Source organism: Limanda limanda, chromosome 16 (assembly GCF_963576545.1).
Source record: "Limanda limanda chromosome 16, fLimLim1.1, whole genome shotgun sequence".
NCBI lineage: Eukaryota > Metazoa > Chordata > Actinopteri > Pleuronectiformes > Pleuronectidae > Limanda > Limanda limanda.
In genome coordinates, this window is record NC_083651.1 from 26,253,025 (window position 1) to 26,275,866 (window position 22,842).

The window sequence follows — 22,842 nt, forward strand, 5'->3', positions numbered from 1 at the left end:
CGGACAGCGACCGCGGCCAGTCCTCCTCCGCCTACACCGCTACCAGACGAAGGATCTCCTCATCAGAGAGGCTCGGCGACGGAAGCTCGATTATTGCGGCCAGCCAATTCGGATCGTAGAGGACCACAGCCCTGAAGTTGTCACCCAGCGAGCGGAGTACAGAGAAGTGATGACTGAACTTTATAAACTGGGTCTGAAGCCTGCTCAGCTCTTCCCCGCTCGGGTCCGACTGACGCTGCCCAGCGGAGCCAGAAAGTGGATCAGCTCTGCTTGACAATGCAGTTTTTCACCTGTGAGTGTTTGTTTACGTTGGGAGACAATTTTAACTCTACGTTACCTGGAACTAGACGCTTTATGTTAACTGTAATCATATCTTAGAGCTCACATTTGTTTATTTTTTATTCTTTCTATTTTGTTTGTGAAGACCCCCTAGATTAGGTCTACACATGTTTCTTTTCTTTTAGGAGGTGCTGACTCCCCTTATGTGTATGACACGGGAGCAATAGTTAGATGTGTGTGAGACAGGAAGAGGTGTTGTTGAATGATGTTTGTTCTGAAGAGCTTGCTGCTTTTTTTTCCCTAGCAGCTGTCTTGGTTGGGGAGGGTGGGTTAGGGTTGGATGTCACTGCCTGTAATTTTGTAATCTTTTCGAATCCAGCACAATGCACTAGTCACACCTTATCTCTTAATATTTTGCTTAGGTCACTGCGCTCATGTTTTAACTTTATTTATCAAGCGCTATGAACAGACATCTAGGTCTACTGAGTTGGAATGTTAAGGGTCTGAACCATCCTGTAAAAAGAAGAAAGGTCTTCTCACATTTGAAACAACTTAAAGCAGGAATAGCTTTCCTACAAGAAACCCATATTAGCAGTTCAGATAACGTCCGTCTGTTGTCACGATGGTCGGGACAGGGATTTCACTCCTCTTTCCAAGCAAAAGCCTGGGGAGTTTCAATTCTCATCAGCCAAGATATTCCCTTTGTGCAACATGATGTGATCTCTGATAGGTTCGGTCGGTATGTGATTGTCTCAGGTAAACTATGTAACACACTTGTAGTATTTGTAAACATTTAAGCTCCTAATGTGGATGACGTAGGTTTTCTTGAACGACTGTTTTCATTGCTCCCAGATCTTACTACATATTCTCTTATCCTCGGAGGTGATTTTAACTGTTGGTTAGACCCGGTTTTGGACCGATCTTCTACTAAACCCAGCACAGCGAGTAGGCCAGCCCGCTCTATTCAAGATTTTCTCTCTAACTATGGTGCTTGTGATATATGGCGTTCTTTGCATCAATACGACAGAGAATACTCTTTTTTTTCACACGTCCATCACACGTACTCAAGGATCTATTATTTCTTTATCGATAACGAACTTATTCCACTGGTTCATTCGTGCGCTTAGCAAAGTAATGTCATCTCGGATCACGCACCTATTGTCCTGACCATGTCTTTCCCTGGCCTCCCTCAGAGGAACAGACAGTGGCGATTCAATTCAACTTTGCTGTCGGATGATAACTTCGTCAAATTCATGCAGGAGGAAATAGCCTTTTTTCTTTCTACAAATATGTCTCCAGACATTTCTTGTTTAATTGTGTGGGATGCTCTTAAGGCCTACCTACGCCCAGACTAAGTGTCCAGATTTGTATAAAAAACGTTTGGAACTCATGACCAGATTCGATCTGCTCACTGCCTACTCAATTGAACAATAAAGAGTAAAACCATGTTTTACATATATGGAGACAAATCTGACAAATTATTAGCCCAATCAACTCAAAGGTCACAAAGCAAAACAAAATATTTCTAAGATCCGGTTACCAAATGGCCTTATAACTACAGATCCCCACAGATTAATGAAGCATTCAGGGACTTTTACACCCAGCTTTATACCTCAGTTTGTCAGAGTGATTCTAATGCAATTTCTGACTTTCTAAGTGGTCTCAACATCCCTAGTCTTTCATCAGACATAACGAAAAGATTGGAAGAACCTTTATCCCAGACAGAACTGGCTTGTGCCATTTCTTCAATGCAGTCAGGCAAGTGCCCAGGCCCCGATGGCTTCCCGGCAGAATTTTTTAAGAAATTCTCTCTGCTCCTTTCCCCACTGTTATGCTCAGTCCTCTCTGAATCTTGCAGGCAAGGTTCACTTTCTCCATCATTTACTGAGGCCTGTATTACCCTTATTGCAAAGAAGGGTAAAGATCCGACTGAATGTGCCTCCTACAGGCCTATTTCCCTTCTCAACACGGATGCTAAAATTGTAGCCAAGGTCCTAGCCCATAGATTGGAGACTGCCCTCCCTACAATCATATCCAAAGACCAAACTGGCTTTGTTAAAGGCAGGCAATCCTATTTAAATATTAGACGACTGCTTGACATTATCTACTCTCCCTCTGAAGATATCCCAGAATGCGTTGTCTCTCTCGATGCAGAGAAGGCATTCGACCGGGTTGAGTGTGTCGACTTATTTGCTGTGCTTGACAAATTTGGCTTTGGCCCAAAATTTACTTCATGGGTTAAGTTACTTTATTCACACCCCACAGCCACAATTTGCACGAACTCACAGCGGTCAAGACCGTTCAATTTGCATCGCTGAACCCGCCAGGGATGCCCCCTGAGTCCCATGCTTTTCGACATGGCCATTGAGCCGCTTGCTACAGCACTCCGTACAGCACTCCGTACTTGCAAGGACATATCTGGCATCGGTAGCACGGAGCATAGAGTTTCACTATATGCTGACGATCTTTTGCTTTTTATTTCTTATCCGACCGCCTCACTACCTCCCGCTCTTTCGCTGCTCAGTCAGTTTGGTAAATTTTCAGGCTTTATGTTAAACCTTAACAAAAGCGAGCTGTTTCCTATCAACAACAACGCACAAGCTTTAGACCTTGCCAATTTGCCTTTTAGAATTGAGAATTAAGTTTTCCTATCTAGGTATCTCAGTTACAAGAAAGCACAAAGATCTATTCCAAAACAACTTTACCATGTTATTGAATCAGACTAAACAAATATTAGCACAGTGGTCACCCTTGTCATTATCTCTTGTCGGACGTATTAACTCATTTCAACATTTTACAGCTTAGGAAATATTTTGGATTTCACAGCTTCTCTCTTCTGAGCCCCATCGCATCAAACCATCTTTTTAAACTGTCCTGCCAGGATTCTGCTTTTCGTGAATGGCACAGGAAGGGTATCATGCGCTTTAAAGACCTGTTCATAGGCAACAGCCTGGCATCTTTTGAGCAGCTAAGTGAAAAATTCAGTCTTCCTAAGTCAAATTTTTTCAGATATCTTCAAGCAAGGCATTTTGTTGTTTCTCATTTACCTGGCTCTTTAATATCAACAGACTTGACCACTGTTGATAGAGTTCTCTCTGTCAATCCACTTAAAGAAAAGTTAATTTCAGCTCTGTATAACATGGTGTTGGATCTTGGGCGTGCCTCCACAGATAGGCTTAGAACAGCATGGGAGGAAGACTTGGGTCTCTCTCTATCAGAGGACACTTGGACTTCCATACTTAAACTGGTTGGCTCGACCTCCCTCTGTGCACGTCACAGTTTAATTCAGTTCAAAGTGGTGCACAGGGCTCATATCTCAAAAGCAAAAATATCATCTATGTACCCTGATATTAGCCCACATTGTATCAAATGTGGTTTTGCTGAAGCTTCACTCATCCACATGTACTGGTCCTGTTCGAGCCTTACCAACCACTGGAGAGAAATTTTCCATACACTCTCGGGTGTTAGGCATCAGATTGGAACCAAGCCCGTTGATTGCTCTTTTTGGGCTCATGGAGCGAGAGGTCAAGTTGTCCATAGAAAAACGACGTACTATATCCTTTGTCTCCCTGCTAGCTAGGCGACTGATCCTGCTCAGGTGGAGGGATGCCTCCTCCCCGACTCACTCACAATGTCTAGAAGAAATCATGTCCTGCTTAAAATTGGAGAAGGTTAGATACTCGCTTAAGCAATCAAGTGGGAGATTTCAGAAGGCCTGTGGTCCTTTTCTTAATGCATTCCAGACTTTGTGAAAACCTGGCCATTAGGTGCAGCTAAACAACACTATGTACTCTTTGCTTATTTTTAGCGCAGGCTCTAGATGTGATAATGTGCTCATATTATTGTAGTGTATTGGCAGTGACTGGGAAGGGATTATTTTTCATTTGAAGATTTTATTTGATATATTCTGTCTTTTCTGTATAACGTTGCATTTGTTTTTTTTCTGTTTTTCTCTTTCTGTTGTTACCTTGTGTTTGTTTTTGTTTTTTTCCTGAAGTTATATTGCCCAATTCATGTCTGTCTGGACACATTGGTGTAGATTGTTGTACTCATGTTTACCTCCTGTCTCTGTAATGTCCATTCAGCATTGCACTTGTATATATATTGAAAATCCTTCAATGAACAGATTTGATTTAAAAAAAAAGTTGTGTCCAGGGTTAGATTAACACCTAGGTGTGAAGTTGAAGCACTCTGGGAGAATGAGTTCTGGAAGCTCTCCTTTGTCTCGTACCCAGCCTACAAAGACTTAAATGAACAAAGCCATTGATTAGACAACTTAAACTCTTCAGAAATTGAATCCATCATGCAGGACTGTTTCTCAAAGACTGGGATGTGCCTAAAGCTGCAGCCACACCGGAGGATTTCTCCATCAACATACCGGAGCATGCTGAATATGTCAATAGGTACATTAGCACCTGTGTTGACAACATTGTGCCCACCATACAAGTTTGGAAGTTTCCTAACGATCAGGGAACGAGAGACTACAAAAGAGCAAAGTACAGACTGAGGAAAAACATCAAAGAGGCTAAAAAGCAGTACAGAGAGAAATGGATGGCTTCTACTTTACTGCTGATACAGTGTGGATGCGGCTGGGCCTGCAACACATCACAGATTATAAGGGCACATCTACAGAGATCACCAACTCCACCATCACCTTGCCAGAACAGCTCAACCAGCCTTGAGGAAAATTAACCCCTACAATGCAGAAGGCCCGGATAACATCCCTGGGCAGGCCCTCAAGGCATGTGCTACAGAGCTGGCTGATGTTCTCCTCTTCATCTTCAACCTGTCCCTCTCACAGGCCACTGTCCCCACCTGTTTCATAACCACCACCATCATCCCAGTTCCCAAAAAGAGCACAGTGACTTGACTACAGGTCAGTTGCACCCACTCCAATCAACATAAAGTGTTTTGAGAGAGTTTTTCTGGCCCACATTCATAGCCTCGGACACATCTCTTCAGCCTTTCACATAGCCCTCTTCCACTTGGAAAACAAAGATGCCTACATCGGGTTCTAATTCTCATCTCTGTTAAGAGTTGCACATGAACAGTATTGATTAAACATAACAATGCCTGCATCGTGGGCATTGCTGGTCGAGTAGGTTTACCAGATGTCTGATCAACATTCTCTCGCTTCACTGTGATGCAAATGACATGTTTGTGCTCTTGTTTAAGCACAAACATGCTTAAACATCGTGCACTTTTAAGAGTTTTTGATTAAAGAGAAACTTTATAAACTTTGTGAAACGCTGTCTGTCAATTCCTAATTATTTGAGAGTACTTGTAAATTTGGTTAACGTTATATATTAAGTTCTTTCTTTGTGTGCATTTGTCCCAGTATTGTCAAGACTAAATTTTTCAAACAGGAGAAGTAGTTGTGGAAACACTACTGCTTTTGTCCACATAGGCGCAAAAATCAATGAAAATGAAAAGGTCCTTGTAGGACCTTTAATGCATCTTGGGATCATTCAAACCTTTACTAAGAGCTGGCCACTTGTGATCAGGTCTGCCTAGGTTCTTTAAAATACACTCAAATTAACACTCAGTGTAATTCCCTACACAATCTTCTACATTTTGTTTTATTGAACAGATTTAGCACATACTACTTACTTCAAGTTGTTCTGTCTGTGTGTTGTCAAGAAAATCTATTTTTTTTTGTTACCTGCTCCGTCTGCCTGCTGCACCCGGCTGCACCTCTCGCCTGAATAATTTGGAAGGCTTGTTGCTGTTGTGCATGTGTGTAAGGCAAACTACGGGTAAAGTCCGTACCCAATTCTTCGGATTTAACCCGCACGTAATGTCTGAAAATGGCTCTACTGTACTTATGCTTTAGTGTTATCTCTAACTTGTAATTAGCTTTGAGTAAAATATTTGCCAAATAAGTAATTTGAATTATTAATTTGTCCTTTTGTGATTTTAGGTGGCTAACGGATTGGTCCAAACCACTGGCTGGCCTAGTGTGGTGACCTGCATTGGCAACTGGTTTGGAAAGGGAAGGTAGGATCTAACTGTATGGAAGTTTTCTAGAAGCTGGTAAAAGGAGAAATCAGGCAGCAGCTGATGTCTTATGCAGAATATTTCAATATAGACCTGATGCATAAAAAAGACCAGAAGGTGGAACAACATACAAACACTAATGCTGGGGATAAACCGGAGGCATAAGCGCAGTGAAATGCCACTAAACGCTTCCTTTCGGTGCCCGTGTTACTCCATTGGGCTGTAACACACTGGCAACGAAGTGCTGCGAAGCAACGAGAAGCGCTGCGGGCGGCTCACGATCTGTAACAATGGTTTGGGCGTCTTTTCTATTTGTTCTGCTTGCCACGGGCTAATCCATTCTTAGCCAATTCTCCTGAAGTTTAAAGTTCCCCGATTTTGTCACCCCATGACGATATCTGCCCATCCACTGTAATTGTTTTTCAAATTATGTACTTATTCCACACTATTCTCCTGTACAGATATAATTTAATTTACATGATATACATAATATATAGTGGCATATACATTAATGTGTGAGGATGGTCAAAAATTCCTCAACACAAACTTCTCTTATTTTTATTCTTAGTGATACTCCAACCCCATCCTGCTGCTTCCACTACTATAGGTCTCATTCATTTTCCGATGTAAGAAAAGCTTTCTTTTTTATTGCACTATTAACAAAAAACACATCTATCATGAGATTATTCTTTTTCAAGTATATTTTGTAAATAATACACATTACGAACATTTTTCTTCCAATTTAATGTTTTACTTGGCTTTTTTGATCCGATCACGACTGAGTGACCACATATATGGTTAAAGTTAGGTTAGTTTAATTACCTCAATATAGATAACAACCCTGAGATATCAGATTCCCTATAGTATATTTAAAGGGCCCATATTATGAAAATTCCACTTTTGTAGTGCTCCTACACGTTAATGTGGGTATCTGGCATGTCTACCGTCCCAAAAACTCTAGAAAAAAACAACTCCCGCAATTTGTTGTGGTTCCTCTAAGTCAGAAACGATACGCTAGATGGCGTCGAATGGGATTACGACCCGAAAATATGTCATAGTCTCGCTACATGGCCTTAGACCACCCCCCACCATCATCTCACCTGGCTGTGAGAGCCCCAGTGCCCCAGCTCAGCCCCGCAGTGGGAGCTGCAGCTGGCACAGTTAGCTTGCGAGCTAACGCTAGCCCCCCAGTGCCGGTGAGATTATGGTGGGGGATCACCATCATCTCACCGGTGACCCCCCACTGGTGAGATGATGGTGATGATGGCGAGCTCCGGACAACGCGATCCACCGTGGAGAGCGCCCCCCCCCCCCGGGATAGAGTCTCTGCGGTCTCCGCCTCCGCCTTTATCGGCCACTTAGATGTCTGACAGGTCGCGAGCTAGCGTTAGCTTGCGAGCTAGCTGCGCCAGCTCCAGCTCCCACTGCGGGGCTGAACATAAAAAAATACAGTTTAGCCAACTAATGTTGTAGCTGACCCCCAAGGCCGTTTTGTAATAGTTTCAGGTTCCCTGAATAATGTCACTGTTCTTGTAAATCTTTATAAACCTAACTGGGATGATGAAGCATTCATTGGAAAAGTAATTTCACTTCTACCTGATTTAATCTCTAACCATTTAATTTTGGGAGGCGACCTTAATTGTGCACATTGTCTTATCCAAAACATGATTCCGCCACTAAAACATCAAAAGCAATTTCATAATTTAGGTAGGAAGTATGGATCCATGGCGTTTTCTTAATCCTGATAAAAAGCAGTTTCCTTACCCTCCCGTTCATAAAACATTTTCAAGAATCAAATTACTTTTTGTTGATAGTTATTTTTCCTCTGCTGTCAAAAGCACTGAATATCTACCTATTGTGATATTGTTACTTGGCATCTGTTTTAAACTCTTACAAAAAACATGCTCTTCCTGGAGGTTGAATTGCACACTCTTAAATGATGATAGATTAATTTTATCATGATATCACCAGACCAAACAGAATTCATGAAAAAACAGTATTCCTCTAATGTCCGTCGTCTTCTCAATATCCTTCTCTCTCCAGCATCCACTGAGACTTCAGAAGGGGTGGTCTCTTTGGATGTGGGGAAAGCATTTGATCGGGTGGAGGTGGGGGTATCTGTTTGATATCCGTAAGAGGAATTTTCAACTGATTTCCAAGCCTTTTGCTTTTAGATGGCTATTTAAGATACCGAATGCTTGGTTACATTGACAAGCCTGTTTTCATATAAAAATATATGATCTTATTTAGATGATAATATTGTTATATTTCTACAATTATTTGAATTTCCCCAAAGTAAGTTGTTACTATATGTAAAATGCCTGCCATGGTGTAATTTCCCATGTAATTTTGAAAATACATGAAGTTCATTCATGAAGAACTTCAGTTGTTCTTACTTAAATATATGAGTTTATTATGACATGGATCTGTCTACGAGGAAGATTCTTGGTATAACATACATTCAGATAGTCAAACCAAATAGCTTAGACTACAGCAGATGCTTCACAGTATTATACCCTCTAGAAGAGAAAAAATATATAAGCCTACGTCACCTCGGTCCCCCCACAAACTCTCAATGTTTGACACACAGTCACAGACAGGCTGGCATACAGGCATCATAAATCCTACGGAGGATCTCATAACTTCAGATCAACCACTTATACAAATAGTTGGGTTAAGGCCTAGTGTAAGTCACAACAACTCCCAATGATCATTATGATGTACAGGAACAATACAGTAAATGTAAAATTCCTCAGAGTCTGTGAAAAAAACCAGGCATTACCTGATGGTTGTAAATCCTCTAACCGAGAGAGAGAGAGAGAGAGAGAGACACGTTAGTGAAGGATACAATTAAATCGAATGGGTGAATTGCAAAACTCTACTGTAAAGCCCTTTGAGTGTTCATCAAGACAAGAAAAGAGCTATATAAATATAGACCCTTTTCCATTTATAGTCTACTAAAGAACATTGGTATAACTATTAAAGTTATTACTCTAATAATATAAGTAATATATATTTCTGTCCTCCTCAGGAATTGCGCTCGACAAATTTCTCTGTTAATTGTTCTTACGAACAATGAGATGAAATTTCCACCCCTGGTTGTAGTGTTCGGCAGTATTCTCTCTTGCACCTGCTGAAAGAGTTAATGAGTGTCCTGTCTTCCTGTCAGGCGTGGACTTATCATGGGCTTGTGGATCTCCCACACCTCAGTGGGCAACATCCTGGGCTCTCTGATTGCTGGCTATTGGGTCTCCTCCAACTGGGGCCTGTCGTTTATTGTACCAGGGATAATTATTGCAACCATGGGAGTTGTCTGCTTCTTCTTTCTCATTGAGCGTGAGTGCTGCCTCCTCATTGTCAAGTTGGCTAAAATATCATGATATATTTTGCTTGATTTATTTATTTTTGATTTATTTTTTTAATTTAATGTGTTCATTTAATTTTAAAGTGCAAAGTAAATCTCTGTCAAATGAGACTTGCTGAATGAGGCTAAAATATTAGAGGAAATTAATTGGCTGCGTTACCACTAATATATTTTCACTTTAAAGTTATGTTTTAAAATGAATATGAATGAGTGTGTATGGAGCCTGAACTGTCTGCTTTTTGCGGCTTATATTTCCGCTTACTGACATAATATAATAGTATAGAAATAATACAAAGAGTACATGTTAACCTCAAGGCATCTTTTCCCATCTTCAGACCCAAATGACCTAAAAAGCATGTATGCTCAAAATTCTCCCCCTGGCAAGAGTGTGAGTACAGAGAGATTTTTGTTTGTCATTTTTGTAAATAGAAACACATTCTCATTTTCTCTGTCTAGATCTTATCATTCTTCCTTATGCTTGTATTATTGGTATTCATTAAAGGAATAGTTCACCCAAAAATGAAAATTCACTCATCAACTTACCCCTGCGCAGATGGAGGGGTGAGTAGATGAGTGAATGACCACTTCTTTGAAGATAAAAAAAACAACATAAAATGCCTCCATACTGCTCCTGTTGAGTCATCCACAAGTGTCCATAAGCCCCAACATTCAAACTCGACTTAGAACAAGATAATTTACACTGTTTTTAGCCTTAATGTCAGCTTTTGTCCTGAGCCCAGAGCCGCGCACACACAGCACAAGTTTGCGCCTCTATGTTCTGGCCCCAAGGAGCACATGATGACATCAGCAAGAACTCGCTATAGCTGCAGTGACTAGAGATGCTACCAGTACTTATAATGAGTTCTCACTGATCTTGTTGCATTCACCCTTAGGCGGGAGCTTGTGTGCGTGCAAACGTGAAAGTGGCTCCAGGCAGGAGGATAGCAGCAGACCTTTAGGCTAAAAACTTGGTGTAAATGATGCAGTTTTGAGTTGAATATGAAAGTATGGGCTAACAGACACTTGAATGACACTACGAGTGCAGTATGAAGGCTTTTTTTGTTTGTTTGAAGAAGTTGTCCCCCACTAACGTACTTGATTTGGCTGCAACGCTGTTAACCCCTGAAACTCCCAAAAGTGTTTTGTGGACTCAAACACTTCACCCACCCCTCCATCGGCATTGTGGTGAGTAGATAATGAATGCATTTTAATTTTTGGGTGAACTATCCCTTTAGTGCCCTAGTGTGTATTTCAGCTCGAGTTGTGTTATTTTGTTGTTACAAGTATTGATCCAGCTACATTTATATTAATGGGCTGTTGTGCAGCCCCTCATTTGAGCTTCTGACCTAAACAGACAATATATTGGAAGACATGTGAATATGAATGTACTTTATTGTCCTTTCAAGCAGCTTGGAGTAAATGGACACAGCGAGGTGTATCTGCAACACAAGAACAATAAATCCCAGGTTTGTGTGACAAAGAAGCATATATATAGCCTGAGGAGTAGAGTGAATGTCCTCCTCCAACCAGAAGGTCAGCGGCTTGAATCCCTGCCTATGCCGAAGTGTTGAATAGATGTTGAATGCACTAATTAGAAGTCGCTTTGGATAAAAGTGTCAGCTAAAAGACATTTAATGTAGTAGAGCTTAAACAAGTGTGACATCCTCTGCCCTTAACCCTAAATAATAGTAAGGGGGAAAAAAAAAGAAATTAACTATTTAAATACAACCTATTAACCATTCAGAGCATTTAGTCCATAATGGAATGCTTCAGATTGTAAATGTTTTCCTGATTAATTGGCAAGTCTGTAACCCAGTTCAGACATTGAACAGTGTGAGAATATCATTGTTTGTTTTGACCAAATACTGTGGTAAATTTTTCTAAGCTTGTCATTCAGGCAGACATACTACAGGTACTAGTACTATTGCCAGGAGAGTGTTAAAAACAGGAAGGTCGGTTCCCTCAGTGATTCAAGGTCTTTAATGGTCATTTCATCAGGAGTCACATCTTTCAGGTTGTGTGGGATTCTGGATGAACACTGAAATATCATTGTTTTGGTGATTGCAAATGTTGACACACTGGGCCTTTATGGACATCTGGTAAACAGACCATGCCATGCTTACCATCATCATAGAATGTCAATGGGGGCATGTGGATTCTCACAAAAAGAGCACTTACATCCCCTTGCAGACTTGGCTTAGGTTGGCCCCAGGATGTCAGAACATTAGGATTCAGACTCTGGGTTTCTTGAAACTTTTTTTGATGATAATGTTAACAGAGTTGGGTTTATTATATGCAGGTGTTCTTTACAAACCACCCATATATTACAACAAATGGGTTGAACATTCAGTATGCACCATGAACTGAACTGATCAGAACAACTGAAACATAAAAGAACATGTAGAAATACTGTCATTTATTGGCTCTTTCTTCCATTCAGTTTTCCCTTCTCCTCCCTCTCTTTTAGAGCTACGACATAGAGCACCTGTTGCCCAGGGACAGAGTGTGTGTCCCTGTGCAACCAGTCGTAGTGGTTAAGAGTGAATCAGAACCATCTGCCATCAGCTTCACGGGAGCCCTACAAATACCGGTCGGCTACACACAGACACACACTATGCCATCATCTAAACCACTTTTTATTTAAAAGCATTGGAGCATTACAGGCATGGATGATGATGCTGAATGATCAGTCAAATCAATAACTGAAATTAAATCTTTCACATGTTATTAAAGAAGGCTTCAATGAGTCGCTCCACATAAGTTGTTCCACATAAGACCTATTCAGACCTAGAATAGATCATCCATCCTGAGAGATCCAATCACAGGTGCACTGAGTTAAGTCTACTGATCACACATGGCATTAAAATGTCTCCTTAATGTACAGTCCCCACTCAATATTCAAATTATCACATACTTCATTTGTGCTTGCAAAGACCAAATAATGTTTTTACCCAGTCTGACTTGTGTCTGTTGTCAAAAGGTTTGAGAGTGTGTCAATGCAAGAGATTAATTAATTAACCAATTGAGATTTAAATCTACTATGACGAAAGATTTTATCCTTTTGAAAACAAATTAAAATCATAATGTGTTCACATCGTTGATATTGTGGTGGTGGCCTCAAACAAATCAGCGTATTGGCAATGAGAAACATAAAAATACATTTAATTTATTGCGAAACTGTAGCGGCTCAGAGAACGTCAGCTGACACCACCTCTGATTGTGGTCAGTCACAGAAAAGCTATTATAATAATAAATTGGTTTTATGTGTATGTCTGTCTTGCTAGGGGGTGATCGATTTCTCTCTGTGTCTGCTTTTTGCCAAACTGGTCAGTTACACCTTTCTCTTCTGGCTGCCGCTCTACATCACAAAAGCAGGTGAGGACAAACTTTTAAATTTTACTTAATCAAAGGATTTAGCCCAATGGGCTTAGATTGAAACATGGCGCCATATCCTTGTGCGCCTCGGCACACCGTGCAAAAGGCAGTTAAATGTCCAGTGCGCAGGGAGCCTGACTGTATGGAGCCCCTGAAGTCCCAAAAGATTTAAATTCAGTGGCTCTGTAGCTCTGTAGAAACAGCCAATTGACTGTCAAAATAATGCAATTCATGCCGACATGTTTAGTTTCAATCATAATACTTAAGAAATTACCCAAACTCTTAAAATTTACTGTTGTCTTTAAAGCATCGGCCAGTGGTGTCTTTACTACACAGAGTACAAACACGACCAAATAATATTAATTCAGTTAACTTCTTTAGATTGAGGTAATCAAAGCTGTCTCTAAATTTAATAATCATGCATTTTTTATTTTGCCTCCTTTGAATTGGATCTTTTTTAATTTCAGGCTCCGTTCTTTCTATCATACTCACTCTCACTCACTGTATTATCCACAGCAGCAGCAGAGTATCAGTGTATTTTCTTTATTTTCTATCCCATAAAATCACGCATTACCTCCACCTTACTAACAAACACCTCGATGTCAGTGTCAGTATGTTTTGCTTCATCTTCTCATCGCTAAATGCCGTGACTCATGACTCGCGGTGGAAACCCATTGGTCAGCAGCATAATTTAATATTCATGACGTGCTTTGCATTAATAATTCATGGTTGAAAGTGGTCGTGTGGAGGGCAGACTTGGAGGCAGACCCTAGTACTCAGATTTCCAGGTGGACTGTGATTTATACAGCGAACATTGCGTTCAGGTGTGCGTGCGCACTGTTTTATAAATGAAACCACTGTTCAGTTTTATCATCACCTCATTAGTCAGACGAAAGACTTTGCGACAAAAGAAAACCGAACTACAGCAATATATGATCAATCACTGGCCACTTTATTAGGCCATCTCTTCAATTGCTTGTTAACACAAATAGCTAATCACGACTTGCTGAAGTTCAAACGGAGCATCAGAATGGGGAAGAAAGGGGATTGAAGTGACTTTAATTGTGGCATGGTTGTTGGTGCCAGACGAGCTGGTCTGAGTATTTCAAAAACTGCTGATCCACTGGGATTTTGACACACAACCATCTCTAGGGTTTACAGAGAATGATCTGAAAAAGAGAAAATATCCAGTGAGCGGCAGTTGTGTGGACGAAAATGCCTTGTTGATGTCAGAGGAGAATGGGCAGAGTGGTTTGAGATGATAGAAAGTAGGGCTGCAACTAACGATTATTTTGGTAATCGATTAATCTATCGAATATTTTTTCGATTAATCGACTAATCTAACGATTATTTCCCATAGCAAATTAAAATAATGACTCAAAATGTTGGAATTTGAACTTCAAATGTATTTCAGGAACAAGTTGTGTAAACATTTAAACATCATAATAAACAAACAAACAAAATTGTAATACCAATGAAAGTGCAAAGTTGCTATGGATTATTTCCCATTAAAATGACTCAAAATGTTGGAATTTGAACTTCAAATGTATTTCAGGACAAGTTGTGTAAATATTTAAACATCATAATAACTTATAAAGTGACATGTGATGCCAAGATATGCCTCTGTTGCTACACTGGTCCAAGCATCAGTTGTGAGGGCAATCTTGTTCTCAGTTAATTGTGTTGATATAAAATAATTTTTTTCCACAATCTTTTGTTTGAAGAATGCTAAGTGGAGGAGGTTAACTTTTCAGAACTAGGGTTACAGAGGGGCGGAAAAACACAGTGTGTTATGTGTAGATTAAGTGAACTGCATTACCCAGAATGCACTAGGCATACGGCTGTAGACGTGATTTTAAGAATCAGTGCACAGCTAAGAACACTTTGGTGGTTTAAGAACACATTTCCAACTGTTCATGAATCTGACTTTGAATATTCCCGGAATTTTGCAACCCTATTCAGAACGAATGAAAAGACAGGCTACTCTGATAATTTACTGATTTACTACATTGCACTTAACATAACTGAAATAGCGTTAGCAAGCATCCTCCATGAGACGTTCTGTTTTTCAACATGTAAGCGTAAACCTTACAATAAGTTAACAAGGCTAACGTTACTCAGGAGGTTAATTTAAACTTACCCATCTGGAGGAGAAGACTTGGTGGCTCCAGGATGCTTCCGTTTCAAATGTTCATGCATTGCCGTGGTGCTGCTATGAAATGCTAATTCCGTTTTGCAGATGCTACATTGTACTTTTTTATTTGATTTGCTGGTAAAATATTCCCAGACTTTTGAAAGTCTCGGTCTAGCTTGTTTCGGCTCTCTGATCCGCCATGATTCCAAAACGTTCTTCTTCTACGCCTTGGTGCATATAGACAACGGAAGCGATACGTAGTAGACGCACGTATTGCGCTCTCCCGCACTGACTTGTAAAAACTCAACTTTTCATAACCCAAACCCGACCCGAATCCCTAGTAAAGAGGGATTAAAATCCTCCACGCTTCATGGCCTCCGGAACCAGGCTGGCTTAAGAGAGAGAAACTGCGAAAGACGATTCGTTCGACATGGCTAACCAGATTAGCATGCCTGCTCTGACTAGCTTGCTGGAGGAGCACCGCCAGTCCATATCGGTGGCACTGTCCGCTGAGCTCAGGTCGGAGTTTGCCTCTCTTGAGGCTAAACATGACACGTGCAGGCCACAGTGACTGACTTTGGTGAAAGAATTGAGAGTCTGTAGTCCAACGCCATTTTAACTGAGGAACGCATCTATGCTCCACCCTATCAGAGGCTTGTGCTAAACTCAAAAGCAGAAACATCGATCTGGAGGGACGAAGCCAACGCAACAACATCAGGATTGTCGGCCTGCCTGAGTCCATAGAAGGTCCCTGACCTACGTCCTTCTTCTCGGACGTCCTGATGGAGATACTCGGAGACCAGGTGCTACAAACTCCACCCGAGCTGGACCGGGCCCACCGCTCCCTAGCTGCTAAACCGCGACAGGGAGACCGGCCCAGACCCGTGATTGTGTGCCTTCACCGGCACCAGACCAAGGAGCTAATAGTCCGGGAGGCCCGCAAACGGAGGAACGACCTGAAGTACCGCGACTCGTCGGTCCGCATCTACGAGGATTACTGCCCCGACGTTTTAGAGCAGCGGGCAGTCTACCGCGAAGTCATGGCCAAGTTGTACAACCTGGGCCTCCGGCCGGCTCTGCTTTACCCTGTAAAGCTTCAAATCACCAAGAAAGATGGCACTAAGAAACGTTTCTCCTCGGCCAAGGAGGCCGTTGCCTTCGCGGGGACCCAGCCCGCCTCCTGAGGCTGCATCACCGGCTCGGCTCCGCAATCGTTGAACTGGCTAATGACTAGCAGCTAACGCTAACAACATTACCGACACGGGCCTCGGGATGACTCGCCCAGCCGAGTGTCTCGACACGAAAACATTCAACACACAGTGACTGTGAACTCTTTCTAGTGTCTTAGGATGCTTTCTGAACACTGAGATTTTTTTTCACCATTTGTAAATCTCCACCTGATGCTGAGTATGGAGTCCACCTCGGTTTGTTTTGATTAGCCATGTCACAACCGTTAGTCACTGATTACACTTTTCATTTTCCAGTAGGGGTAATATCAGTTAAACATTTAATACGAAGTTGTCTGTTATATCACAGTGTGAGTCCGGATGAATGTGTGGTTTCTTTTTCTCTTTGGTTATATGAAGATGCAGCCTCTCTAGTCTTGTTTTTTCCTCCCGGGTCATATAGTCCCCTACTGTTCTGTAGAGGCGAAACAACAGGAAAACTCGCCGGTTTTTTTCTATAATACTGTGTGGTTGTTGTTGTTTTTTTTGTTTTCTTTCTCTCTCCTTCTCTGAACGACCGTTTTTTAAAAATGCTCATGTTCACGTGTGAGTAAATTGGTTTTATGCCTTAAAACATGGGAGGCACTGAAACTTTTTTCAGTTAATGTTTGACCCTCTGTATTATCTGGGTTACATTTAATCCAGCGGGAGTGGAGAAGTTATGGGGATAAGTGAGTATAAAGAAACTGGAGGATATACAGGGGTTTTGAATGGTTGTTTGTTTTGTTTTTTTGTTTTTTGTGTCCCCCCCCCCTCCCAAGGGCATCACCACCGTACATCTCCGCTTGACAAAGGGTGAATAATGCATAATACAACTACACCTCCAAATCATGGCTGCAGGTTGGTATGGAACGTTAGGGGAGTCAATGGAACAATCAAGAGGGGCAGAGTGATCTCACACTTGAAACAGCTCAAAGGGGATATTTATTTCCTTCAAGAAACTCACCTTAAGACCTCTGAGATTTCACGTGTTAAAAGACCTTGAATGAGTCACGTGTTTCATTCCAAATTTTCTCCGGCCATCATTATAAGTAAAAATATAACATTTGAACCAACAAAATCAGTTGAAAATCCAAATGGCCGTTTTGTGGCTGTTTCAGGCAAACTGTTTGACATCCCAGTTATTTTAGTGAGTGTCTATGCCCCTGTGTGGGATGATGACAAATTCATAACCCATCTTTTCTCTTCCCTCCCGGACATGGACAGTCATTACCCTATTATAGGTGGCGATTTCAAACTTATTCAAGATCCTGTTCTAGATAAGTCCTCCGCTAGGCCCCTCACTTTGCCCAGTTCAGCTACTACATTGAAATCTTTTATGAACCAGCTTGGTCTTTGTGATCCATGGAGATCTCTTAATCCAACCACTAAGGCCTTTTCATTCTACTCCCATGTCCATCGTACATATTCTAGAATCGATTTTTTTCTTGTTGATAACAGGCTACTGCATTGAGTCAACTCTGGCGAGTATCACAGTATAGTGATCTCAGACCATGCTCCTACGTCCGCTGTCTTAAACTTTCCAAAATACAGTCCTCCACATACTCAGTGGAAACTTCTCACTTTTTATTGAATAACTAACGTTTTAAAACATTTTTTCAGGAGGAAATAGCTAATTTTTTTCAGGCGAACGACACCCCAGACGTCACAAGATGCACTCTTTGGGAGGCGTGTAAAGCTTATCTGAGGGGACAGGCGATCTCGTTTGCCTCTCGGCAGAAAAAAGCGGACGTGGAAAGGGTGGTCTGGCTCTCAGAGCAACTAGTTAGTATCGACACACAACATGCCGCCGCCCCTACTCCCTCCCTTTATGACCAACGTCTTAAACTTCAGGCTGAGTTTGACCTCCTGTCAACATCCAAGGTTGAGACAAAATCGTTAAAAACAAAGCAACGCTATTTTGAAATGGGAGATAAGGCGGGCAAACTCCTCGCCCATCAAGCTAGAACCGCAGCTCTTTCGAGACTGATCCCTAGGATAAAATTGCCGTCGGGGTCAGTGGTCACCGACCCCAAATTGATAAATGATGCGTTTTTGAACATCTATTCTGACCTGTATACCTCAGAGTACTCACCTGAAATCTGGAAGAACCACAATCCCCTGGAGGAGCTCTCATATCCCAAAGTTGATGGCAATCTGGCTGATAAACTGAGCGCTCCGATTGCAGCAGCGGAAGTACAGGAGGCGATTAGGCAGGTACCGCACGGCAAATCCCCTGGCCCAGATGGGTTTGTAGTAGAATTCTACAAAGCATATTCAATCCTAATAATCCCACATTTGGCTAATGTATGCCACAAATCCTTTAATAGTGGGAGATTGCATCCAACCCTATCAGAAGCCAAGCCATCTCTCTTTTATTAAAAAAAGACAAGGACCCTATAGGCCCATCTCACTTTTAAATGTGGACCAAAAGATTCTTGCCAAGGTTCTAGCCCAGGGGTCACCAACACGGTGCCCGCGGGCACCTGGTCGCTCGCAGGGACCCCGCGAGTCGCCCGCAAGGCATGCTCTAAATAAAAAAATAAAAATTTAAATATTTAAAAAATTTAAAAAAAACCCTGAAAAAATAGTTAATTTGAAATTTAAAAAATAGTCAAACCGCCATCTCACTCTATGCCAGTGATTCTCAAACAGCTAGGGCGCGCGACCGGGAGGGGGACATGTGGGTGTGTGTGTTTGTGTGTGCAGACAGCACACACACCCCCGGGGCTCCGCCCCCAATCATTCGCTCAGAGCAGTGATTCTCAAACTGTGTGGGGCGCGCGACCGTTAGGAGGAAATGTGAGGCGCAACTAATATTAGAGCTCTTTAACGGCGGAGCAGTAAACAAATCGCTCTTTCGCCGTAGCCAGTGGTCGGCAGCCCGAGGCTTCAGCTCCTCTGCAGCGGCTCCCTGTGCAGTGTTGTGCACGTCGCGCACACACTCACGCCGGCCACACACCGGACGCGTTAGCGTCGCGTAGGTGTCGCGTAAGCGCACCGCCAAGCCTTAAATAACAGCTGGCTCCCATCCACTCTCATGTTAATCCCTTGTGCCGGCCACACCGGACGCTGAAGTGCAGCGCTGCACCAAAACTGCCTCGTGTCATCGTTTCGGCGTCGAGTCTATTTTTTGCGCTTGACGCAAGCGTAACGCTCCGGGAAACACAGTGAAAAATGATTTTAAACGATATTGGGGACATATTTTATATGATATAAATGATAAAATATGCATCACATAGTTTGTATTCCCCTTCTGTTGTCCTGGAGTTTTAATTTTACCAATTTTACCAATCACATTAAATGTCCCCCTCTGCCCCTCCATACAGACACACAAGCAGTCATAAAGATAGAAAGAGAGAGGGGTGTGTGTGTGTGTGTGTGTCTGTGTGTGTCTGTGTGTCTACGTACTCTCCACATAGGCTTGAGTGGAGAATACGTAATTTACCCTCGACACCCGACATTGAACGGAGCAAACAGCGGAGAAGTTCTTGAAGATGGATGACATTAAATTAATAATTGAAGTGGAGAAGTAGTACAGTGAGCTGTATGATCCTCGGCCGTGTTGTTTAAAGACAACATTAAAAAGGACAAATGCTGGGACGCCGTTTCAGTTAATGACAAATATCAGCTGTATGTGTGATCACGGAGAGGAATCGCAGGATGACCGCCGCGGAGAAAAGCGTGTCCGGTGTGCAGCCTGGCCCCAGCGTGCTAGGGATCTACGCGACGCTTACGTGACGCTTACGCGTCCGGTGTGACAGCCTAGCGTTTACGCGACGCTAACGCGTCCGGTGTGAAGCCGGCGTCAGGCCCCGGGGCTCCGCCCCGCCCCCACCCACTCACTCAGAGACACACACAGTGGAGAGCATCGTTCATGTGAAGCAGCCGGTTAGGGACAAACAAGAGACAGTGTTCAAAAACCAAGTTGAAAAGAAAGTACGATGAAACCTGTCTTGCTCTTGGGTTCACAGTCAATGTGGTAGGACATGAGGAGAGACTAGTGTGTATTTTATGTCTGAAAACTCTATGAGACCAAACAAATTAAGAAGACACTAAGAAACATTACACCCTGTTACATGCATGTGTTCTTTTTGGTTGAGCTTTATCATCTTTGTGACAAAGTGATTTTAATTGAATTCATTTTTTCTCTATTTTTTAGTACAGACTGATGGAGGGATGTAGTGATAAATGTCACCAAGTTGAAAAGAAAGTAAGATGAAGCCTGTCTTGCTCTTGGGTTCACAGTGAATGAAGGAGGACATGAGGAGAGACTTGTATGGATTTTAGGTCTGAAAACTCTGGCAGCTGACAGTATGAGACCCAAAAAATGAAGAAGACACTTAGAAACATTACACCCCAGTCATATGCATGTGTTATTTTTGGTTGAGCTTTATCATCTTGTAACAAAGTGCTTATAAGTGGTTATTTGGTTATTTTTTATCTACTTTTGAAAAGAACAGACTGATGGAGGCATTTAGTGATAAATGTCACCAAAAGTACTTCAATTAAGTTGAATTTAAGCAAAGTTAAAACAGTTTAACAGAAATAAATGTTGCATGTATTAATATATCTGTTTCCTACAATCATTGTTGTGGAAATCATTGTTAATAATTATTTTGAGGAATAATTAACATTAACTTGATCAGTCTCTTCACATAAATTATTAATAATATTAAAAGGTGATCTGTGCAACTCTGTTATTCAGGACGTTTGTATCAAACAAGCAGTGGTGTATAAAGTACTTGAAAGCCATACTTGAGTAAAAGTACAGATATCTTACTTGAAAGTGACTGGTAAAAGTAAAAGTCTTAGAGTTGCTCATATTAAATGTACTTAAGTATCAAAAGTATCTGGTGTTGAAATGTACTTAAGTATCAAAAGTAAAAGTACAAGTACCAAAATTAAAAATGCTAAGTGCTTTTTATAGTAGGCATATACAGACACAAAACAACCCAAAATTGTTCAGTTCAGGATTTATTTCAACTGACTGAAAAATTATAACAACACTATATATTGTATAACTTTACAAATTTTGAACCCGAGATGCTGAGGTTAAAAAAGTATTGGACAAGTGCATCTGAACTTCTAGAGACAACAAAGAATCAACACAACAGAATAAACAAGTGCCTCTTGATTCTACCTAAGAACACTAGACCTGCCACTAATAGACCAAATTAACCTTTTGTGTCTATTAGCTGTATTGTGTAACTGCCTGGATGTTTACCTGCCTGTATACCTGCCCGCCAGCTTGTCCACGCATCTACATGTAAGCCTGTTTATTTATCATTAGACTATCTTCACTGAATGGGCCTGCGGTTGTGTTTGCATTTGTTTCCAGCAGGGTGACAATACACCTGTAGGGTATCTTGTCTGTAGGGACGACAAAGTGAAAATACAACCCTGCTTGAAGTTGTACACATTAGCCAGTTTGTACAATATATATATAAAGACTCAACAGCTTCTAAGTTGTTGTCGACACAGTGTTTGTTTTTGGTTGTGTTGGCTGAAAGTTGTTTTTGCGTTTGCTTATATAATTGGTTGTGTTGTTTGTTTTTCCATCTCGACTTGTTTTAAATCTGTTTGTTTTGTTTATGTGGACGTTTAGACTAAGTAGACACGGCCAACCAATGATAGTCTATTTACCAACAGTTTTTGTTTAAACCAAATACTTCCAATATTTTCTTTAAGAAAAGTTAACTACTTGCTGCTTCGAGCTATGTATTTATGTGCAGATGTTGACACGAAGCAGGAAAGGGAAAACGAATGTGAATCGAAAAAGGAATACCTTTAAAAAATTATGTAAAGTCACCTAATAAAGGCCCTCAAAAACCAAATTAATTTGCCTGAATAATAATCCTTACAATTTCAATAGTGCCTGTCAGTGCCTGTCAGTGCCTGTCAGTGCCTGTCAGTGCCTGTCAGTGCCTGTCAGTGCCTGTCAGTGCCTGTCAGTGCTCTGGCCCTAATAATAAAGACTGAACCGAGCTCCTGCAGGAGCAAGAGAGCGAGAGAGAGGTGCGCCGTGCGTAAAGGTGCACCAACCTCCGCTGCTCAAGTAACGAGCCAGTTTTGAGAATGTAAGAAGTAGAAAGTACAGATATTTGTGCTTAAATGTAGCGAGTTAAAAGTCTTCAGGAAAATAAATACTCAAGTAAAGTACAGATATGTGAAAAATCTACTTAAGTACAGTAACGAAGTATTTCTACTTTGTTACTTCCCACCACTGGAAACAAGTAGCCCTTCGTACTACTCAGTACCTTCGATGTAGTTCTCAGTCTAAAAAAGGTTGGTGACCCCTGTTCTAGCCACTCTTCTGCAGCAAGCCCTACCTACCCTAATTTCTACAGACCAGACTGGGTTCATGGCCGGAAGGAACTCTTCGTCCAACACCAGGAGACTTCTCAACATTATCGGCTACCCCAATCCTGTCACACCCGAGGTGGTAATTTCTTTAGACGCTGAGAAAGCATTAGACAGGGTTGAGT

General features: G+C 41.6%; 1 protein-coding gene across 4 annotated transcripts in view; it reads left to right on the plus strand.

Moving 5' to 3' along the window:
* Window positions 1-22,842, plus strand: part of LOC133022136 (high affinity cGMP-specific 3',5'-cyclic phosphodiesterase 9A-like) — a 159,107-nt gene that overhangs the window by 32,043 nt on the left and 104,222 nt on the right. For 3 of the 4 annotated variants that reach the window (XM_061089148.1, XM_061089149.1, XM_061089151.1), the window contains exons 7-12: window positions 6,200-6,276; window positions 9,446-9,612; window positions 9,976-10,028; window positions 11,047-11,106; window positions 12,108-12,230; window positions 12,925-13,015. In XM_061089148.1, coding sequence (XP_060945131.1) covers window positions 6,200-6,276; window positions 9,446-9,612; window positions 9,976-10,028; window positions 11,047-11,106; window positions 12,108-12,230; window positions 12,925-13,015 — 571 coding nt within the window. The remainder of the gene's footprint in view (window positions 1-6,199; window positions 6,277-9,445; window positions 9,613-9,975; window positions 10,029-11,046; window positions 11,107-12,107; window positions 12,231-12,924; window positions 13,016-22,842) is intronic. The other variant, XM_061089150.1, reaches the window with a different exon arrangement.